Source organism: Manacus candei, unplaced genomic scaffold (assembly GCF_025592945.1).
Source record: "Manacus candei isolate 608988 ecotype Guabito, Panama unplaced genomic scaffold, ASM2559294v1 h1tg000014l, whole genome shotgun sequence".
Taxonomy (NCBI): domain Eukaryota; kingdom Metazoa; phylum Chordata; class Aves; order Passeriformes; family Pipridae; genus Manacus; species Manacus candei.
In genome coordinates, this window is record NW_026138062.1 from 4,675,957 (window position 1) to 4,699,362 (window position 23,406).

At 41.5% G+C, this 23,406-nt stretch overlaps 1 protein-coding gene across 1 annotated transcript; it reads left to right on the plus strand.

Annotated features, from left to right (window-relative positions):
- The first annotated feature begins 5,241 nt into the window (after positions 1–5,241).
- DCT (dopachrome tautomerase) lies at positions 5,242–23,406 on the plus strand. The gene is made up of 8 exons (XM_051779730.1): positions 5,242–5,722; positions 14,145–14,444; positions 15,922–16,022; positions 17,104–17,270; positions 18,937–19,116; positions 19,222–19,357; positions 20,803–21,004; positions 22,791–23,406. Exons 1-8 carry the CDS (start codon positions 5,332–5,334, stop codon positions 22,970–22,972), a joined length of 1,659 nt encoding a protein of 552 aa, XP_051635690.1. The 5' UTR covers positions 5,242–5,331; the 3' UTR covers positions 22,973–23,406.

Below are 23,406 nucleotides of genomic sequence, written 5' to 3' on the forward strand. Positions count from 1 at the left end.
ATCCACAAATAATGTTTATTTAAGGCTGTGGAAAGATCTCACTGAGTTGACACAGGCATCTGCCATACTAAAGCAGTGTATGATTTTAGGGCCTTTCTGTGCAAGTTGTGTATAGTACATGCTTCAGCTAGCACGTGTTCTGGGAGAAGTGAGAAGCAAAGTGCCATCAAATTTGGAGCTTTTGAAGTGAATGTCTTTAATGAGGAATTCCCATTGCAGTCAGCTCCAGACTTGCAGGAGGCAAGTTCAGCCGGACTGCAAGGCCCAGTGAGGAATCAGTGAGGAATCCCAGTGGGATTCATCTACCTAAATTGAGGTTAGGTCTTGTGTGGCACAGTTCATCCTTTCCTAATGTGAGTACAGAAAACAGACCAAGCGAATTGCACCCTAAAACCATCTATTTCTCTCCATTAAGAGAGTATCTTACGAAGGAAACCATGAGTGACTGGTTATGTGTAGATATCAATAATCAATAGATATCTAACATCAAGTGAGACGAATTTCATCCTCTGTCACAAGGAAGCCTGTGGGTAAATCCACAAAAAGATGATGTGAAATTGGTGACACAAGGAAAGCTTGAGTAATCCAGCATCCTGATTGATAGAGTATGAGTACAGCAGTTGAGGAAAGAAAACTCACATAAGACTGCAAAACTGTCTTTAACTCAGGTTGAATTCCTGGCTGCACTCATCTTGTGTATTTTCCATGAGACCTGAGCAGATTGTTCTTCTCTGAGGTGCTCCTCTGTTCTAACAATATGTGAATGTATTGTAGCATAAAAATTGGTTTTCAGGAAAAGAATGCCACAAATCAGAAAGGGACTGGATAAAAAAAGAAGAAGCCAGGAGATGAAGACCCTGTTTATATGAAGGATTTTGCGCAAGGGCAGGATCATGAGATCTTCAGAGCTGCTTTGGCATGCCCAGACTTTGGCTTCATTCTCCCAGATACAGGACAGGGAGCCAAAGGATAAGGTGATGAAAGAGCAGTAGTTTGTGCTGAGAGTTCCTAAAGACTTAAATTTGCTATGGGATTCAGGAAATCTAGAACATGCACAGGCATCTGGAAGCTGCAGGTTTCCTTATAGAATTATCTTTCTTCTTATTTCTAGAGTTATCACCTGTCTTTATGATATAACCTGTAATTTATTTATTCTTTCTATTGATGTATTGGTTTCCACACAAGTTTATATGTAGAATGTTTTATTTTGACCAAAATTCCTTCCAAAATGCCAAAGGCTAAATACTTTTCTGGTTTGATGTTAATCTGTGCTTGAGTACAGTAGAAGGAACCTGAGAAACAATAGTGTCATTGAGAAAAAAAATGTGAACCCACTGCCTACTTACTATTCAGGAATTCTGTATTACTCGTGTGGATTGTGTTTAGTGATTTTTTTGCCTGTATCTTGGAGTATTCTTTTTCTTTATTTCCTCTCTTACCACATCCTGTCTTTGATGACAGGATGAGAAGTTTGCTATTGAGGGTGACCATGGTCACGAATCCAGACTACAAAGTAGCTGAAATACTGTTTTCCTGTACTTTCAGTGTAAAGCCTAAATATTTTAACTAGTATATTTAACCCAGTTTCAGGTGTGGTAGCCTGACCTAGTAGCTCAGATGTGTGGTGTGGTGGGTTCACCTTGGCTGGATGCCAGGTGCTCACCAAAGCCATTCTGTCATTCCCCCCCTCAGCTGGACAGGGGAGAGAAAATACAGCAAAAGGCTTGTGGGTTGAGATAAGGACAGGGAGAGACACTCACTAATTACTGTCATGGGTAAAGCAGACTGAAATTGGGGAAATTAATTTATTACCAGGCAAATCAGAGTGGAGTAAAGAGAAATAAAATCAAATCTTAAAAACACCTTTCCCTCATCCCACCCTCCATTCTGGGCTTAACTTCACTCTCAAATTCTCTACCGTCTCCCCACCAGCAATGCAGGGAGACAGGGAGGGGGGGCTGTGGTCAGTTAATCACACATTGTCTCTGCCACTCTTTCCTCCTCGCACTCTGCTCCTGCTCCGGCCTGAAGTTCTTCCCACAGGAGACAGTCCTCCATGAATTTCTCCAATGTGAATCCTTCCCACAGGTCCAGTCCTTCAGCAACAGACTGCTCCAGTGTGGGTCCCTGCAGGGACACAAGTCCTGCCAGCAGACCTGCTACAGCGCAGGCTCCTGCCTCCACAGGTCCTGCCAGGAGCCTGCTTCCCATGGCGTCACAGCTTCTGTTGGGCATCCACCTCTGGTGTGGAGTTCTCCACAGGCTGCAAGTGGATATCTGCTCCCTGTGGACCTCCATGGGCTGCAGGGGGACAGTCTGCCTCACCATGGTCTTCCCTACAGACTGCAGGGGAATCTCTGACCTGGTGCCTGATGCACCTCTTCCTCATCCTCCCCCTTCTTCACCGACCTGCAGAGCTGTTTCTCTCACTTATTCTCACTCTTCTCTCTGCAGTTGCCATTATGCAGTAACTTCTTTCCCCTTTTTAAATCTGTTATCCCAGATACATCATTGCTGATGTATCACTGCTGATGGGCTTGGTCTTGGCCAGCGGCTGGTCCATCTTGGAACCAGGTGGCATTGTCTCTGTTGGACATGGGGAAAGTTTCCAGAAGCTTCTCATAGAAGCCACCTCTGTAGCTTCCCAGCTATGAAACTGTGGCAGGCAAGCCCAGTATGTGTGGACAAGGCAGTGCAGGCACAGTTTTGATCATTGACCATGGCTTGCGTGCTCAGATTTGCTGCCTGAAAAGTCCTTTGATAGTTCAGGCAGTAGTACCAACACATAGCACTACTCATTTTTCAAGACAGAGTAAAACTCCATAGTAAGTAAAAGTCATTTAGGATGCTATTTTGTAAACCAGTATAGTGCTGATACTGTACAGCCCCAACAACAGCTTCTTTATTTAAGTGTGATTGCTGTGGGGAAAAATGTGGGAGCTTCTCAACAACGCGCTAAGGAATGTACAGTGCCTGCTGTTTTCCAAATGACTAATTGAAAGACAACTGTCTTTTTGTAATTTTGCTCAATGTGTTCCTCACGCTGTATCATGCAGCAGCAGACAGTGGTGTCAGGATGTGGTCTGTCCTTTTTCTGTCAGTCCTGATGCTCCCTGCCTGGCCAGGAAAGGCACTCCTAAAATGCTGATGCATTACAGAACAGCAGAGGCTAGTGCTACATCTCTACTAGGACTACATACTGTTGCATGCTCTCAGTTATGTAGTTGTGATGGAGGTAAGTAATCATAATAAAAACTACATATGTGCCACTCTTCTACTAATAGTTTTCCTTCATCTGCGCACCAAGTAATTTCCATGTTATCCTCTGCCTGCTATTTCTTTTCTCCACATTCTTTCTGCTTCCTCTTGTACTATACTGAAACACATTTTCTTGCCTTTCCTTGACTTTTGTGCCTCAAAACCTCGCCTTACTCTGAGCTTGCCCTTTCTGTCTCATGTAGGGTCACAAATGCCAGTCACCCTTCTTATGGGTGTTTGAACTGAGCCAGTTTTGATTATAATGGCTGCTTGGATGCATTTTATGTATAGACACATCAGTTCAGGGATTTGGTAGGTTAGGTGAATCCTATCCATATGTTTTGATTTTATTTTGGTGATGCTGATAAGTGTGTTCACTTTAATTGCTTTCAGAGAGTATGTTGGTAACTTTGGTACAAGGCATTGTCTAACCTAGATTCAAAGACTAATTCTTCTTACACTAGAGAGATATATTCAAGTGCTGAGTAGTATGGAAAGGAGTGTTGTGCAGAGGGTTTTTGAGTCAGTGCTTCCATTTATAACTCCTGAGTTTCTTCAACATATTTTTTCAGCCACTATTCACACTTTCTGTCTTTTTCACGTGTTGTGTCAAGAGCAGCAGGTGAAAGTCAGTTCCAGGTAAACTAAATCCAAAGTGAGATGTGTTGAAACCCATTTCAGACTACATGGTATTGCCAATTGGCTTTGTGCCTCCATAAATGAGGTAGAATCGTATTTCAAGTTGTCTGGCAAACAATAAGTTTTTGATATAAAGATCTGAGAACCTGAAAGTGCTGATGACAGTGTCCGCAGTGTGGATGAACTCTTTAGCTGCATGACGGCAATAACTGGCTGCATAGAACATAGAGTTCTTGTGCCAGAATGGTGTGGTTGAACATCCATTGAAATATTGAATAGCACAGACACAACCGTGGCAGTTTTCATTATACATGCTTACAAAAATGGCTAAACAACAGAGTGGGGAGGTAGTGAAACCTTTCAGTGAAGCGGGACGAATTGCCAGGTTTTATTTATTATGATGGACCTGAACTGATAGCTATTGCTTCAGACTCACAGAATCACTTATACCTACTTTATTTTGATTTATTAATTTTATTCCTCTAGCACACAAGGGTTGCATTGTGGGCAAGAATTGCTGCGCACTAGGAGCTTTTAAAAGTTATTTTTGTCGATGTTCTGAACAGAACCACTTGCATGCATGTCTGCTGTGTGTATTGATCTCATAGACTGTCTCCTGCTAGGTGGGTAATAAATGCTCAGCTGTGATGGTTTTGAAAGTCCAACAGCCAGACTAGCTCCAAAACAACCTCTGGTGTAATGATGGGGAAAGGATTAGAGAGCAAACAATGACCAGTCACCCTTTAAAAACAATTAAATAATTTATTTTGCATGTAAAAAAGGCTATTAGGAAGGGAATCCTTCTCCAATTGCCACTCAGATGTTTTCATTATAAGCATTGGAGTTCTGCAGTTGGCAGGTGGAGTCTCCATCTCAAACTTAAACTACCATATTTATTAATTTTTGTTAATGAGGCACCTATATCCTCTGCACTTCCAGTTAGTTTTCTATTGTGGCTGCTTTAGTGGAAAGTATTATCTTGCAGTGAACAAACTTAAAGAAAAGAGGTTTCCTTTTCTATTTATTTCTGTTTACAGGGTTTTGATTAAAAGAATAAACGTGTTTATCCAGCCACCTCAACTAAAACAAGACTGTCAATTTCTCAAAGCTCATAAAAGACATGGCAAAATAAATCTGAGGCATTCATTCTCCTGACAAGCCGCCAGAGTCTACAGAACTTACTTTCACACTGGCATCTTTTCTGCCCTTGATGTCATGTGCAAAACACGAGGATTTATGCCGTGCTAATCCCTCTAATGAGGGCTTCTCCCAGCTTCTATATAAATCCTGCTCAAAGCCGTGGCTGCTGGGCAGGCACCACAGAGTCAAAGCACCTTTTGAACTGCATTCAAGGCAATTAAGAGACTGGGATTAAGCAAACCCCCCAAACCAGCATCCTCAGCAGTGAGAGGGATTACCCTGGTTGGCTAGGGCATGTTGCTGTGGCAAGGCCAGGTTGTCCCACGGCAGAGATATCCCTGCTCCGCTCACTCAGGTCCAGTGGAAAGGCAGGACCTGCACCCACCTGTAATGGGCATCCTGAGGTGGCTGTTCTGGGCTGGGCTGGGCTACTTGAGCTGCTGCTGTCCCGCACAGGCACAGTTTCCTCGTGTCTGCATGACGGTGGAAGCCCTTCGCTTGAAGCGCTGCTGCCCAGCCTTGGGGACGGAGCCAGGCAATATCTGTGGGTCCCTGCAGGGCAGGGGACGGTGTGAGGGGGTGCAGGCAGACAGTCAGCCCTGGAGTGGCCCCTACACCCTTCAAAACGTGGATGACCGGGAACGGTGGCCCCTCAAGTTCTTCAACCATAGCTGTCGGTGCACAGGTGAGATGGGTGCTGGAGGGAGGGAATGGGGATGGATACGCCTCCTAACCTTGCTCCAAAGGCAAGAAACATCTCTGATGGCATAAGGCATCAAGAAGACTTCAAATATTATTAATTTCCTAAAAAATCTGCCATGTTTATGATACTATCAGCACTTTTTTCAGAGTAGCAGGGTCAAAGAAGTGTTTTCTCTTATGTTTTCCTCTTTGGCCCTGGAGGTGTCCCTGTAGCCACCCATCACCTTTCTCCACAAGGTTTTGGACCTTCCAGCGCTGCATTCAAACCTCTGTCACTGCTAATTATGCAGTGAACATGGATCAGTGTGCATTGATCAGAGATTTATTCCTCATGGAGTAGTACTTTGCAGCACAATATAGCCCTGTGCACTGAAAATGTCTGGATGTCTGGACAGGGTGTTTCCCAGGGTTGTTAACTAAGTCTACAACTTACACTGATCCAAAATGTGTCTATATAACCACCAAAGAGGCCATCCCATCCTTTTCCTCCCCATCTCCAGCTGCTCCTTCTCACTGGTGACTTCACATGGGCTCCTATGTTTGCATGCTGGAGGTGAAATGGATCTGGAATAAAGTTTTAATAAGACCACTTCACTAGTGCTGGCAGGAGGGAGGGGGTAAGAAGGTGAGGTCAGGGCAGGATAAGGTGATAAGACTTTTCTCAGCAACAGCCCTGGTCGAAGGAGAGTTAAAATGAGCAGAAACTGCAGACTCAGTCCAGAGTGCTGTGCAGGGCTGGCAGGAGATGACACTAGGAGTTGGGCAAAAGGCACATCCCAGGCATTGAAGTCACTTGCTAAGCAGATTTCAAATGAAGCCTGGGATTTCTTGTTGAAAACATAAAATTGTTTGAATTTTCCAACATGAGAAGAATAGACTGCTTTCCTTCAGCTTGATTCTTAGAAATAGCTGAACTCTTTAGTCTAAAATATATCTTGGCTCTCACTATGAGAAAAGCCCAGATCAATCTGAGAAGGCAGCACTGCAGAAAATTTCAACCCAAAAGGTTAAGTTTTCCAATGCTCTTATCGACTGGAAACAGAGTGGTAGTGGCAGATGACTTAAACTGGTACATGGCATTACCGAAACTTCCAAAAACAATAACAACAGACTTTAGAATATAAATCAGCTTTTATCTCTTCCTTTGACTGGATTTCAAATGCTTGAAATACAAATGTGGAAGGACTTTTCCAGATGCTTTACAAAAAAAAAATGATGCAGGTTTTTTCCTTTTTAAAGGTTCTTATATACCTCCAAAACTTAAGTCAGGTATCACATACAGACACAAACCCTGAGTCAGAAGAATTCTGACTAAAGCACATGGGCATACACCCATATTTATACAGTTAAAGTAATTAGGACATGAAAACCTGGAAGTGAAGAGCAGTGGAGACAGACATGCATAGGCAGACATTAATTTCCTTATCCAAGGAGAGATAGGGATGGTATTTGATATTTGCAGGACTGAATCTCAAGATGCGTGAGCAGAATGTAGTGTTCTTTCATTCAGCCTTACTTCTGCTGAACTGTCTGCTCTCCTTGGCTCTTTCAATTTGGGTTCTCCTGCTGTATTTTTATTTCACTTGGATTCCGCTTTCTCCTTGCAGTTTTTAAAACTAAATATACCAGTGATAAAACATTAAGGTGGAAGGCATCCTTAAGGATGATTTTCAGAAAGTTTTCCTGGGCTGTACTCTGCTTGATGCTGTATGCAAAGGCATTTCTAGGATAATGCTAAGAAGATCTGATGCTTTTACAATGCTGGTAATTGTGGCTCTGTGTCTATTAGAGTTTTTTTGTATTTTTTTTCCCATTCAGTTTTATACACTGGTTGACTGTCCGCACACCAGAGTTTTAAGTGATGTGACATGTGGTATTTATTAGGCATCCAGTGCCATGGTACCTATGTAACATAATGGTAGGTAACATATGGTACCTAAGTAAGATAAATTAAATATGCTCATTCAAAGGGACATGGAACAGTGCACATCTCTACTATTAAAGTATATTATCTGCAAACTGCCTCTTTGAAATGGTTCCTAGACTATGCAAACTCCAGCCTCTCCAAGGCTCTTTCTAGCACTTTAGGAGTAAAAATGGTAGTGTTCCAGTGCCATTTTGGCAGTGTTTAATTTAGAGTTTAGACATTGTGTAAATTATAACCTATGGGAACTCCAGCTACCATGTAGCTGATTCTTTGATTAGACAGTACCATTTAAACATGTCATATAACTGATGGCTGTATGGTTGGAAACCTGAAGGAGCTATGAGGAACAGGGCCAGGATTTTCCAAAAGGGGGTTTCTGAAGTTTTCGCAATAAATTAGTCAATTTGAGCTTTCTGCTAAAAACTTCTCTAAGGAGAAAGGAACAATGAAAATTTGTCCATTCGTTGAAGCTGTTCACTGAGGGAAAAAGTCTTAAAATCATATCCATCCAATTCTAGATGATAAATATTTATAAAAAAGCAAAAAGGGAAGGGAAGGGAAGGAAAGGAAAAGAAAAAGAAAAAGAAAAAGAAAAAGAAAAAGAAAAAGGAAAAGGAAAAGAAAAAGAAAAAGAAAAAGAAAAAGAAAACGAAAAAGAAAAAGGAAAAGGAAAAGAAAAAGAAAAAGAAAAAGGAAAAGGAAAAGAAAAAGAAAAAGAAAAAGAAAACGAAAAAGAAAAAGGAAAAGGAAAAGAAAAAGAAAAAGAAAAAGAAAAAGAAAAAGAAAAAGAAAAAGAAAAAAAAGAAAAAGAAAAAGAAAAAGAAAAAGAAAAAGAAAAAGAAAAAGAAAAAGAAAAAAAAGAAAAAGAAAAAGAAAAAGAAAAAGAAAAAGAAAAAGAAAAAGAAAAAGAAAACGAAAAAGGAAAAGGAAAAGAAAAAGAAAAAGAAAAAGAAAAAGAAAAAGAAAAAGAAAAAGAAAAAGAAAAAGAAAAAGAAAAAAAAGAAAAAGAAAAAGAAAAAGAAAAAGAAAAAGAAAAAGAAAAAGAAAAAAAAGAAAAAGAAAAAGAAAAAGAAAAAGAAAAAGAAAAAGAAAAAGAAAAAGAAAAAGAAAAAAGGAAAAGGAAAAGAAAAAGGAAAAGAAAAATAAAAAGAACCCAAATGCAAATATTGATAATGGTTATGGGATCATATTAATTTTTTTCCATTTCTAGGCTTCAGCAGATAATATGCATTAGTCTTTCTTTAACTGGGGAAAAATGGAATAAGATTAGTACAACAGAAAGATCCAGCTTTGCTTCCCATTTTTTGTACCAAGGGGCATGGTCAAATAGACAGCTGCAAATCTGTTGTCAGGATGTTTCTTGCTGCATGTTTCACTCAGTGTGTTGGTTGCAGCAAAAATATAATCTCTATAAAAAATATGAGATTATACCATTAATGTAGTTGGAAGGTAGCAAAGAGCTGTTAGTTCCTGTCTATTTTCAGTTTTGAATTAATTGAATGTCTTCTACAATTGGTTTGGGTGCACCTAATATTAATTCAATTTATTTGAATTCTTAAACTGAAATGACCTGATGTCAGATCCTGACAGTGTGCAGACTGTGTGAAGGAGACTTTGGTAATTTGTTTTTCAATAAGATGTACGTGTTGAATTAGACAGGGTGTTGGATACACTAGTCTAACCTTGAATATTGAGACTTGTAGCTAGTTAGACAACAAAGCGTTTTTTCAGTGCGATAAATTTAATTTAGAAGAAAATTATTTTAGAAGACTTATGAACTAAATGCTATTTTGAGTTCTGGATGATAACATTTTACAGATACATATCTGGTATAGCACTTTAAAAACTCAAGACAGAAGACTATTGTGAAAAACCACTGCAGTCAGTCATGTGGTTGCTAGTACAGATTGTGCTAGTGATTAAACAATGACGTTTGAGTTCACTGAGGAGTTAAACATAATTATAATTCTTTTCTTCTGCTGCCACTTTCTAAGGTTTACATGGGGGCATGTGCTGATTATTGCCAGTTAAGCCATGTAGCTGATATGATGACCATCCCATGAGATAAAATTGAGCTTCTGAAGTAGTTATAAAATACACTTAAATTACTTATTGTAGGAGAATATGCCTGTGGGATAGTACTAAATAATAGCCATACCTTGATGATCCCATTAAATCCTGTAGTAGGTACAGATCTTCCACATCCTACAGACTATCAGGGTGTCTAAATGAAGAGCTAGAAGAGAGGAGAGTTAGCCATTTGTCTCACATGGTAGGAATCCTTATCCCACCTGCAGTGTGCTGGTATTTCAAATCTAATGTAACTCCTGTTTTAATGCAATGGCTGAAGAAATCTGAAAAGGAGTCCTTTCTCCTCATCTGATAAATGAAGCGTATTAAGCTGGTCCCTGTGGAAGGAAGAGGTGTGGCAGCTGCTCAGGTTTCATCTTGATACAATGAAACAAGGCAGAAGATGGTGAGTGTTGAGTAGGTTCATTTTTACTGAAGAAAAGACACTGACTTGATGGACTTACTAATTTGTGTTATGTTTGGTGTCTGGAGGCCAACCACATGTTATGACCCCTAAGAGGCAGAAAAATCCATGATCTCAGGCAATCTCTGGGTTTGAGAAGCAGCTGCAGTGGTATGTAATGACCGGTGTTAGTATAAACAAATGATGTGTATAAACACATATCAAGGGTCACGTCATAAGAAGTGCATTTGTCTCAGTGCCATGCCCATGGACTGACCCAATGGGACAAGTAGCATGGCCACAGTGTCTACAGAAACAGTGAGATTCATCCAACTTCACTGAGACAGAGCACCATGAATGTTGGTAAGATTAGTCACAGAAGAAGACAGGCCCCACCCAAAGCATGTTATCCCATATCCAGACAAAAGGACTAGTGGAGAAGACATCCCAGACGATTTTTTTTTTGGCCAGCAGCAGTACAATGGTCATTCCTGGAAACAGGGGAACAAGCCAGGAGCATCCAACAGTGACATCATCTCCTGCCTGGGCACCAGAATGACCTCCAACAGTGTATTCTCTGGGAACCACAGGAGATGATAATAATCTCTGTTGTCCCTGGCATAGCCTCGGGAAGGTAGTACACTGAGTTGCTATGCGTTAGTCACTGAAGGTGAAAAAATGCTAGGGCGTAAATCCTTGCGTGTTCCTATGGTTTCTGTGTGCAAAATGATCTGGAATGGGTCTAACTGCCTTACTGAAAGTATCTACTGGGTGCTATATCCTGCTCTCCTAGAGCTGTACTATTGAAGTCCACCATCACCAACATAGCAGACATGGAAGTTAAGCTGTAATAGGACATACATTTCACAGTATTGTCATGTGGGAAGTCCACAAGGCGGTAAATAAATTTTCTGAAAACCGCAATGGATCATTTCCAGACCAGTGGCCTGGTAGAGTGCTTTAGAAACAAATACTGCAAAAGTGGTTTGGGTGGGACATAAAAAAACCTAGGTCTGATTACTGCAGTCATTCCTGTTTCCATTATAGGAAATCTCACAGACCTTCATCAGCTTCTTGCCATTTCAGCTGCTGCATAACAACAATCCGGGGATGCAAGGAGTCTGTTGAAAGAAAATGACGAAAAGCAAGTTTTGATATCATAAAGTGTTGCTATTATGTGTGTTTCTGACAATAGAACATTGCAAAATAGACCCAAGGATGGCACAAACATGTTCAACACAATCAGCAGAAATATTGCACTGTGAAATAACACTTTCCCTGGAAATCATCTCCTCCTGTTTGCCAGTCTCCTCTACAGTCCTCCTACTTACTCAGTAAAAGCTCAGGTCACATTGAAAAGTGTCAGGGGAAGCGATGAAGAGAATGGACCCCTTGGATTCCTTCATAGATTGGGTGGTTAAGGGAGAAAATCCTGCAGAGCATCAATTGGAAATAATTATCACCTACCCAAGGGAAACAGGTGAGAAGTCATCTGTCCACCTGGCTCCAAATGCCACACAGGTGGAGAAAAGGTTTTTTCCCATGTAGATGCTTCAGTGTTTCAGGCTTTTGCAAATGTTTTTTCAGAGACTGAGGAGGCACATAGAGTATACCTAAAATACAGATATTGTCTGATAAAATGATTTCAGGCATCAAGACCTGCATAGATTCAAAGGGCCCGGACTGAAAGAGGAATAGGCACCATCAGAGCCTCAACAAGTGACTGGTTCTGGTACTAAGACCAGACAGGACAAACCTGGTCCTGCACTGACTTTGGTTCTGATAGTGCTGTATGATGCTTATCCAGCACCGTGAGAAGAGGGGTCCTTTAAATGACTGCAAGTGTTACTACCAATCTCGAAAGAGGCTGTCGACAGATCTTTTTATGGTTAATTCTTGCTTTTTCTTTCTTCTCTTAAAAAGGATTGAAGTGTACCTTCGAGTGTGAGGCATCAACAGATGCTTTCCAGAAGTTCATGGTCCATGACTGAAACTTGAACAATATACATGGCCTAATTGGCAGTGTTACAAGATATTCCTGATATTTGTCATCTGGTCAGTACAGTATGTACAGTATGTGATGGGCCTTAACTGCTAGGCTGAGCCGTGAAGAATGAGCAAGTACACAGACAGTGGAGTACACTAAATAGATAACAGTAATAATGCTGTTCTAATGGGATCCTCAGGATATTGTGATCAAATCAACCTTCCATGTTATTTCCCCTGCCATCTCTGCCCTCATCATAATAACATATCCATACAATCTTCTTTCTTTCATAAAACTATAACCTTCTTGCTTTTACTGGTGTATGTATTCATCCTTCTAAACCAATGCAGACCTGTGGCTTCAAGTGCCTTCTGCCCTAGATGGAACATGGCAGCTGAACCTGACTGCTCCTACTTGCATTGGCACCAAATGTAAGCCATATACCTGGAAACTGTCCCCATGGTATGCCATCAAGTTGTGCATGATCCAAAACTTTGTTGAAGTCTTCGTGCTTGTGGTCCCCAACCTTAGCACTGGTCCTAAGCTTCATGGTAGCATGTAAACTTACAGACCTCAGGGCCCCCGAAATAATAATAAGCTGTACAAAACCACATTTAGGAGTCCTCATATCATCTTGGTAGGTCTCACAGAAGTCTGTCACAAATGTTTAGAGTTCGGTAGCCCTTACCCTAAGAGGCAGCCATGAGTTACAGAGTCTTCTTGGTAACATCCCTTGTATCCTCGTGCATCTTTGAATTTGGTAATAAGTTCTGTAGCCCCTGACAATCTGAAATCTTACTTTAGTGTTAACTGTTGTTGTGCTCATAGACTCAAGCCTACAGCCTAGGGACATTTGTCTATCCAGGAACGTTTCATAAGACACTTCCCCATCCCCATGTTAGCCAGAACCCTGTCCTGGATCTAGCAGCAGTGATATGTGTGGTAAGCAGTGAGATTTTCTTGCATTTTGTAAAATGATTGGCATGGTTGTTGCGGAGTGAGTGTGTACAGGGAGTTGGAGGGGTGGGGTGGGGTTAAGGAGTCTCAGTGCAGATTTTTGAGAATGGAGTGGAGATCCCAGAGGACACGTGGTTGCCATTCTGCTTCCCCCTTCCCCTGGCAGCAATGCCCACTGTCCTACACCATTTATATGCCAGCAGCCTACCGGCAATGCAGGCAGGAGGGAGGTGTCCACTGCAGGAATGGTCGGTTGTTCCCGGTTTCCCTCACCAATGGGGTATTAAGCTGCAGCAGGGCCTTTCTGCTGCTGCCAGCTGTCTGCCACAGTGTGCAAGAGACCACGCTTAAAGCAAACTCTGCTTTCCTGGACTCTTCCATCACATCGGAGGGTCTGACCTAATAGCCTAGAGCGGACCTGATAACTTGCCTTAGGAATAATGCCAGCAGGAAACGATAGTTGTGCAGTGTTTCTCAGGCTGTTATTGCAGCACCATTTAATAATGCTTAAAGCATGACCAACAGCACCCCTGGTGCTTGTCCTGGTTTGTGATACACTGTTAAGAGGTGCTAATTTCTCCTAAGTTTTGTCCTTAAGAGAACTGTTTTGTTTGGGGATTTTCTTCTCTACTTAATGATCCATGTGAACTGACCCTGTTTTTGGTTTGATCCTTGAAGAACAGGAGTACTTGAGAGCCAATCCAGAAAAGCACTTCATCATGGTCTTAACCTCAATTGCTCAGCTGTCTATTCACTGAGACTTCTCACGTGCCTGAAGGCTTTGGAGAGCTCTGAGCACCTCAGGGCATCAAGCCCATTACGCAGCGTTTCACATCCCCATCTGACTGTGTGTGATTCTTGGCCCTGCTGTGGCTCTGGGAATCGAGCCAGCCATCCTTCTGGTTAGGCAATTGGCAAAGCTGCCAATCTGCTCAGCTCCTGTCCCTTCCAGGAACTGGCATCTCTGGGGGAAAAGAGTGCTAAATCTTAATTCTTCTGCATTTCACTGTTAGTTTTCCCTGATTCTTAATGTCATGACTGCTTGTACCCTCTTGATCCAGGAAACTTTGGTGGCTATAACTGTGGTGACTGCAAGTTTGGCTGGACTGGCCCTGAATGCAACACGAGGAAGCCAGCAGTTGTCAGGAAGAATGTCCACTCCCTGACAGCAGAGGAGAGAGAGCAGTTCTTCGATGCTCTAGACCGTGCAAAGACAACCATTCACCCGGACTACGTAATTGCAACTCAGCACTGGAGAAGTCTGCTTGGTCCAACCGGAGAGGAACCGCAGATTGCCAATTGTAGTATTTATAACTACTTTGTTTGGCTTCATTACTACTCAGTCAGAGACACGCTAATGGGTTAGTGCTTTTTTTATCCAATGGGCTCTGCAGGTAAAGGAAAGGCTGATGAGTATCACTGCCGAACAAAGGTATACGCTTAACACAGCTGTGCTACCTCATTGAGCAGTGAGTCCCAGTAGTAGGCGCAGCACTGTGGAGTAAAACAGTTAGTGGTGAGAAGCTGGTGGTCATCCATAGTCAAGGGAGATGTCCTTTGGACCTGCTGTGGTCCGGTCCCCTACCTTGTGGCAGCTGGAGCACACCAGTTGCAATCCCTGGTGCATCTTCCATCTGGCAGGGGGGCAGTGCACAGTATTCACCATTGAGTGAACTGAAGTGTGGTCAGGCAGTGACTGACTTCAAAAAGATGTTTCTAGTCCACAGGACAAGGCAGTGCTTGCAGTGGCAGTGGTAAAGGGGCTCTACAGTGTTGAAGGCACAGACCATGCACAGATATTTGGGACCAGAGTGCTACTGCTTTCTGTGGTCTTCAGCAAGTCACTAAGGATGGGATTTGCCTGACTAACCACAGTCAGCTTTTAAAACCAACCTAGGTTAGAGGTTTGAGTATATAATCCCATGCTTTCTCCCAAATCCAGATTCCTAGTCCTGATTGCTTTTCTAGACAGGAGTACCTATACCAGCCCCATTTCACCAAGCCTACTTCTTGCAGGAGGAGACATCAACCAGTATGGCTTTTCTACCTGGCAGTCCTCTGTGCAAGCTGAACAACCCATATCTATCTCCTTGCTGGAGGGTGTCTGCTACTCTGCAGTGGGTTTCATTCAGTTTGTCCTTCTCACATGGTTCCATTTTGCAGGGCTGAAGGAAGCAGTCTCTGCCCTAGTGAAAGCAAAGGTCCTTCAGGGGACAGGACAGTCATATGGAAAGGGAAAGAGGCAACTTCTAGTGCTGCTGCAATGGTAAATAAATACATATGTGGGTTGAAGCTTGCTGCAGTGATAAAAAAATCCATATGTGGTTTGAAGCCTCTCACATTTGGGTATCTTAGTTCTTGTGTAACAGCAAAATACAATGCAAAAATAACAAGCAAAATTTAAAGAAAATTGGCAAAGAATGTTGAATTATTGTTACCATGTTATGGAAAATGCTGAGATTCTCTTGATAGATACATGGTGTAAGTCCTGCAGCTGAGCAATAGAATGAGATAATGTGGTACATATTAGCAAAGAGCTAGAGTTTGAGAAAGTAAAACTGCTTCTTAAAATCAAAATCCACTAAAGCGAGAAGAAATCTTCACAATACCCAATGTTGTAGGGAATGTGAAATTTTGAGAAACACTGAAGAAATATCCCCAGAGGAGTTTGTTTCACTTGTTCCAAGTAAGTGATGTTACTTCTTATGTGTGCATTCTTTTCAAAGATACTGAGCTGAAAGTCCTTGTTTAACTCCACTCCAGGCAATAAAAGAAGGTGCTGTCTTTCTCTCAAGCCTCATTTGGTTCCTAAATGACTATTTTATCTTTCCTTTGTAGGTCCTGGCCGCCCCTTCAAAGGTATTGATTTCTCCCATCAAGGACCTGCCTTTGTCACTTGGCATAGGTACCATTTGCTGTTGCTGGAGAGAGACCTGCAGGTTAGCTGAACAGCTTTTCCCTTTCCTGGTGTGGCTTCTCCCTTTTGCTATGTGACTTTGTTGAGCCAGCCAAGGGTAAGCTATTTCCTAGGATAGTTTCTTACCCGAAGTCCCAGAAGTATTTGCTCACTGATCCTTTTTTCTGTTTTGAGTGAAATTAGGGCTTTCAGGATACGGAGGACTGAACAGTTTCTCACTGTGAACAATGATGTGAAGGTTATCACAGAGATTTTTTCCCTTCATTCACAAATGAGGACAGAAGATGTAAAATAATAGTATATATTAACAAAATCAAAGTGACACTTTAATGTAAAACTTGGTAACAGATATTGTCTGCTGATGTTGAAGATGTCATCCCAACGAAACTAGCTCTAAATATCACTCCCTTTAAATGTGCCATATTATACAATTAATACATACATATATTTATCAATACATCTTTTTAAAGATATATATGTTAACATGCCTGATGGTCAGTTACAGAAGCATTAACTCATTTCCATTTGCATGACATCTGCATTGGCAATGTTACTGTATTTCAGCCTTGCCGATCTTCATTATGAAAATGGTTGCTATTAAATTAGCTGCAGGATCTTGTTTGTGTGAAATCGTATCTAACAAGCAAGCACAAGCAAATGCACTGTACTCCCCTATTAATACCAGTTCAGATTCCTCCCCAGGGCTAGCCTTTCTGGAACGAAAGCCAACCACATGCACAATTTTACCGATTACCCACTTACATCACTCAGAAAGCCTCTTAGTTGCTTAAGGCTCAATTCATCTCTGCTTCTGCTCTTCTGCCTGGTCTCTGAGTTGGCAGAAATCCTAACGTGGCCAGAAGAAGTGCAGTCCCACAGTAGGGAAACTAGTGACAATGACTTTGCTTAGACTGATTTAACGCCCCAATCTTTTGAAAGGAGTTGGAGCAGCACTGTGAAATGCATGTAGTTAAAATGCAGAATTAAAAGCAGAATATACAGTGAAATATCCGCTGAATACCCAGTGAACAGCTTGAAGGCATCCCTTTCTTTCTCTTTCCTTTGAAGGTTATTCCCTGCTAATGTGTTTCTGTCCATTGCAGCGACTGATGGGCAACGACTCCTTTGCGCTGCCTTACTGGAACTTTGCCACGGGTAGAAATGAGTGTGACATCTGCACGGACCAGCTCTTTGGAGCATCGCGGCCTGATGACCCAGGGCTGATCAACCTGAGCTCCAGGTTCTCCCGTTGGCAAGTAGTTTGTAACAGGTATGAAAATATCTAGGGCAAGCTTGCATGCTGACCAATCCTTGCTTTCATTCAGCATTCACAGCATGGGCTGCTCTCTCAGTGTGAGTGAGCAGCAGGAAAAGAGCCAAGACGTCTTATTTAAAACTGGGAATCACTGTCAGTTTATGCGTAGATGTGCTGTATAAACTTTCTCACCTGGTATTATGGAAGTATATTTTTTAAAAATGATACTTCTGGTACAGAATTTTAGTTGATTCAGCCAATTTATGGCTGCAAAGGTCTGAAGAGTTTACACTTTGGCAAGTATCTTTCTAAAAAAGATAGATTTTGTGCCTGTGTGTTGCTTCTCTGTAATATACCTCCAACCGATCTCAGCAGCAGAAACAGAAAACTGTTTTGGCGCATACAAAGCTGGAGATAGGCTAAAAAATCTGTTTCCTTCTATTAGGTGAGACCTTAACCCTGATACATTTTGTGCAGTTTGAGGATTGACTTCGAAGTGTCTGAGATTTCACATGAAAAACAGCACAGAGCCAGCCAGGAGCTTGCTGCCAGCTCTCTGTAGGCAGATACTGATTCGTATGAGAGCAGGGCTTTGATGGGGGATTCAGGTGCAGGATTGGGCCGCTGTGACATAAGATGCTGTTGGTTACAACACCCATATATCATTCTTCTCTCAGCTCAGGGGGAGCACGCAGTCAGTCAGACAGAAAAGTACCAAAAATTCAGGCCTTTTCAGAAGAGCATCTTTCTCTGGATACCTAAAGAGCTACTTGAAATTCCTGCTTTAGGCACCAGTTGGCTTTAAATCTTGCCCCAACTTTTTCTGTAAGATAAATAATGCTTTGTTTTTTTCTTGAAAACTGAAATGACTAAACTTTTGCATTGGCAAGGTTAAACAGGAAAGACCTTTTGTTTACTTCATGAGTTTCTGAAAATGCTGTTTCATTTCATATTGAATAAGACATATTTTTCTTTTTTCCAGAAGTCTTACAGTGTTTTTCTCCTCCTCCTTCCCTCTTTCTCTCCCTGATATCAAGGACTTGATCCGCATTAGCTACTGGGCAACACCTGTATCAGCAAGATGTTCTCCAGGCCCTGAAAAAAGAGGATGTAATGAGTTGTAGTTGCTTTTCTTCTAAAGGGGACGAGAGATGGAAAGTGAAATCCTGTTTTCTGTCATTTATTGCATTTCCTTAGCTCAGACCACAGTGGGACTTTCCTGTTTTCTTTGTTTGGGACTTTTTCCCTTTTTGCTAAGAGTTAAAAAAAGTGGTCCTTACTCAGGAGTGAAAGTTTCTCAGTTCAAAATTGAAAAGACTGTTTCAGATTGCCTGATGAAAACTGGTCTTCTAAAACCCTTGAGAGGGTAGAAGGCATGACCGGAGTTTGGGTTTCCCTTTTTAAAAGCATCCTATCTCTGTGGACAATGAGCCTGGTAGCTCTTGGTCCAAATGACTGATGGTCCACAGAGGATGCAGAGCCACAGAAAACCATGGCATGGTGACGGTCTTGCAATAAATTCATCTCCCACAGGAGGTAAACTGACATGTGCCAGGAGGTGTCTGTCCCCAGCCTCTGCTCTGTCACATGAGAGCTGAGGCCTCTTATACTACAGGAGAAAAAGCCAACAAACAAGTCATCACCTTCTTCTAACTTGTGCCTCTTTCTGTTACTTGCTCAGCTTGGACGACTACAACCGCCTGGTCACGCTGTGCAACGGGAGTGATGAAGGGCCGCTGCAGCGGAGGCCGCCCAAGGGCTCCAGTGAGCAGCTGCCCACCATGGAGGATGTCAGGAGGTGCCTGTCGCTGCAGGAGTTCGACAGACCCCCCTTCTTCCGCAATTCCAGTTTCAGTTTCAGGTTTGTCCTTCAGCTCCTCTAGAGCCATCTGGGTCGCTGGTTTTCTTTATGAGCACATTTGTCAGCCGAATATGGTTCCTTGATGGTGCTTTTACCCATCCGCAGGAATGCGCTGGAGGGCTTTGATAAACCAGATGGAGCCTTGAACTCCTCAATGCTGAGCCTTCATAACTTGGCTCACTCCTTCCTGAATGGGACCAGTGCTCTTCCTCATGCAGCTGCCAACGATCCCATCTTTGTGGTAGGTCTTTTACCCCCAGCGTGACAGGCAATGGTTGTGGCTCAAAGGCACCTTTCTCACCAGAGGTTTGCAGAACAAGGAAAATTAATTCCCTAAAAATTTGTCTTTTAATAGAAAAGAAGGAATCTTTTATCTTTTCTTGAACACTGCCACACCTGCATAATAGTCAATAAAAAAGGAAAGAAATCTCAGGGTGATTTGTAAAATATAAAATAAGATTCTGGGGAGAAGAGCTGCTATTCCAAGTCACATTGCTCTGAATCCTTTCATTACGTGGTATCTAAATTTAATGGCTTATATCAGACAATTTTACAGCAACAAGGTAAACTGAAAGTGTGGCTAGTTAATTTAAAGCAGTAGACTGAGTAGTTTGTTTCTTTGTGTCAAAATTTACAGGCTAAAAGGAAGCACATCTAATATCAGGGTCTCTTGGGAAATAGAAATAATGTGGTTTCACCGGTGCATTGGTATAATGCTGCACTGCAATGGGCAGCACAAACAGCAGTGTGCAAATAAAAAGCCAGCAGTTGACTCTGCTTATACATGTTTCTCTCCTAATAAATTCATGCAAATTTATTTTCCTTTTTGTTAGATTAAACCACAGTCATTATATATAAGTTATTTGTATATTACATCTATATATTAGACATATATGTTTCTTTCTTACCTATATTTTAAGTTTGCAATCTTTTATTGGAGAAATTAGTCCAAATACTTATGTAGTGTTCTCTAGGTTATTTCCTTAATAATTCTTTAATTCCTACATTAGTTTCTTTCTTACACAGTCAAATTTATTTCACTACGCTGCAATTTTATACACAAGATTATTTTCTATATGATATTTTCTAAGTTTTTTTCCAGGGTTGTAATTAAAAAAACACAAGTGCATGTTTTACATGAGGAAATCAGTTTGGATTGTTCCAGACACTTGTATTAGGTTTCTGAAACAACTTTTCTGTATTAGTTAACTATAGACCTATAAACACACTGAGCAACAGCTGATCAAATTCATGGGCACCTGGAGCTGTGGAGCTGGTGGCACACTCTAAAATGAGCATGATGGAATCAAATTTCATGCAACTTCCCATACTTGTTCAGAGATGAGAATGATTAAAATAATTTTGAAAGGTACATTCACCTGAATGATCTCAGTGGTCCCTCACCTGGGAAGGTGAACCTGTCCATTTGATGCCAGGACTGTCTGGAGAAACAGCTTATTATGAACAAGCAGCAACAAGGATGCATACAGCAGAATGTCCCAAGAAGGAGATCAGTTTAGTCTTCCCCTGAGCTTTCCTAGTTTCCCATTCTTTAATTCCATCTAAATTAAATTATCCTCTTCTCTCTCTTTCAAAAGCTCCAGCCACCTTAGGTGAGAGTGTTTTAAAGGTTGTTGAGTTCTGAGAGAGCTTAATAAATGCGTGTGCCCATGCCTGGATTTGCAGGTTCTTCACTCCTTTACTGATGCCATCTTTGATGAGTGGATGAAACGTTTTAAGCCCCATGACAATGCTTGGCCTGATGAGCTGGCCCCGATCGGTCACAACCGACTGTACAACATGGTCCCATTTTTCCCTCCTGTGACCAACGATGAGCTCTTCCAAACTGCGGAGCAACTTGGCTACACCTATGCCATTGACCTGCCAGGTATGCCTCAGAGGTGTGGACGCTGTTCCAGGCCAAGTGATGAGACAGATCAGATTTTCAATGACACAGGCATATATAAGACAAGGAGCCTTTTGCAAAACACGCAGGTCTATTTGCCTGCTCACTAGTAAACACATATGGTAGCAAAGACAGGTAGTCACAACTCACCATGTAAGTCTGCACATGCTTAGTTTCCTTTGCTGCAAAACACATCAGCTGGAACTGCTCCAGCATTGTGAATAGCGCTCCTCTGGGCTGAGTAGTTGATTTTGACTCCTGTTCCCAATGTTGTTTATCCCAATGTTGTTAGAGGATTCTTTAACCCATCAGAGGGCAGACACTCTTGCAGGGAGCTTCTCTGGCTAATGCCAGTCATTGAAAAATACTTTTTCAGCCCAGGAGCCTGTGGTTTAAAATCTGTTTTAATCTGTGGAGACTGTTTAAAGGTCTATAGACTACAAAAGATTGAAACCCTTGTCCTTGGGCTGCATTCATGCAGGAGACCCCTGATTTGTGAAGGCATGGTAGCTTTTGCCGTGCTTTTCTTGGGGTCATCCCTAGAATTTTTCCTGAGAATTTAAACTTCCCCTTTTATGGAGTTTAAGTTTTCCTCCCTTTGGACTACTATACCCTTCTCCTACTTTGAAAATGCAGCTGTCCCTTGAGCATGAGGCATCCAGAGGAACAAGGGCAGTTTGTGATTCTGCTGCTTCTCATCTTCCACCTAAATAAATTGTTAGCTCTCTATGAAGGGGTGTGTGCATGGCCTGTGTTTAGACAATAAAGCTTTTACATTTAAACCCTTCTCTTTTATCTAAATATATAACTTGCTAATTGTACTTTATATAATCACATTAGAAATCAACATATGTTATTATGTGGCTGGCTCTTGAAAGATGGTAAAGTGGTAAACAATTCATTTTGTGACCTTGCTGAATTTTGGAATGATTGCCCTCAACTATTTTGTTGACAGAGACTGAAGACTGGGGCAAAAGATTTTCAGTTGCTTTTATTATCAGTGTGATGTCTCCCTGAGCCATCTGTCTCCTTAAACCGATTTGTCAAGCTAACTTCTAAATACCTGAAGTCCTCTTCAGAGCTTTTTGTTAATGTTTAGTCAAATGTAATTATTACATCTCAGTATATGTAGCATTTTTCAGAACAGGACTGCAGGGAATTTTTGCTTCTGAAAGCATAAATAAAAACATAGAAATCCAGCCAAGTAGAGCAGTGTTATTATTGGAATGGACAATATTATCTTAGAAGACAGTGGTTCCTTAGAAGTGGTTCAAAATCAGCAGATATGATCTGGAGCTGGTCAGCAGAACCACACTAATTAGTGTTTTCAGTTAAAAGTTTGACAATAAGCTGCTTTGTTGTCTACAGGAAAATTTGAGGGTTTTCTATTGACCAAAATAGCTTGGAAGCAGCTTTCTTGGAAAGTCATTGTAGAAAGAATTGCTTAAATAATTCATAATTTTGGCCAAATTAGATGAAAGAATGTTTTTTTTATCTTATCACTGCCAATCTTTCCCATTGCCAACACTTTAATTTGTATAAAATGTTGAAATTTAAATTCAGCTCTAGACTTCTCAGGCAGGAAACATCTCCAACCCTAGTATGTATCTCGGTTACATGGTGCATTACCAGCATCCCCTGTGGCCTGTGGGTCACTAAGCTGCACAAGTAATCATAGTTATCAGGTTGTGGGAAATATTATTTCTTCCACGTAATTTGGAAAATTAAATAATGGGCTTTCCTCACTTCAGTCATTTCATATTTGCAGGTTCCCTTGAAGAAACCCAAGCCTGGGCTGTCATGGTTGGATCCACAATAGGAGGAGCACTTATAGCTCTGACGGTGCTTGTACTGCTGCTTGTGCTTTTCCAGCACCGAAGGCAGAGAAGAGGTTTTGAACCACTCATGAATGTGAGCTTCAGCCCCAAAAAGTACATGGGAGAGGCCTAGTGCCCTCGCTTTGTGTCTTTGCTTATTCTTGTAGAAAGTGACCTTGACTGACTTACTGAGATCTTAGCTGAGACTTTATCACACACTCCTTTGGCAGCTGACTAAATTGTTCTCATTCAGGTTTTTCTTGTTATCTTGTGAATTGTAATGTGTGAGGTCTCTGGGTACATATGAGCAAAGCCCAAGACAAGTTAGATTTTGCTCACTACTAAATGTTATCTGGAGTGTGTGACACTTGTAAGTCATCCTCTATAGATTTAGATCAAGACAGCTAAGAATCCAAATAGCAGAAACTTGAATAATCAAGATAATTTTTCACCTCAATGTGTTCTTGATTTCATTTAGGAGCATTAAGATGTGCTGAAAGTTATTAACTCTACATATATATTTTAATAACATATTATTTTACTGTTATCAATAAATATTCTGAGTAA

What these genes read in the sequence shown, in the direction of transcription:
- DCT (XM_051779730.1), top strand. Translation starts at nt 5,332, where the DNA reads ATGTTGCTGTGGCAAGGCCAGGTTGTCCCACGGCAGAGATATCCCTGC. An exon ending in TGCTGGAGAGAGACCTGCAG is followed by an intron (nt 16,023 to 17,103) that starts GTTAGCTGAACA and finishes TGTCCATTGCAG; the next exon opens with CGACTGATGGGCAACGACTC. An exon ending in CCAACGATCCCATCTTTGTG is followed by an intron (nt 19,358 to 20,802) that starts GTAGGTCTTTTA and finishes CTGGATTTGCAG; the next exon opens with GTTCTTCACTCCTTTACTGA.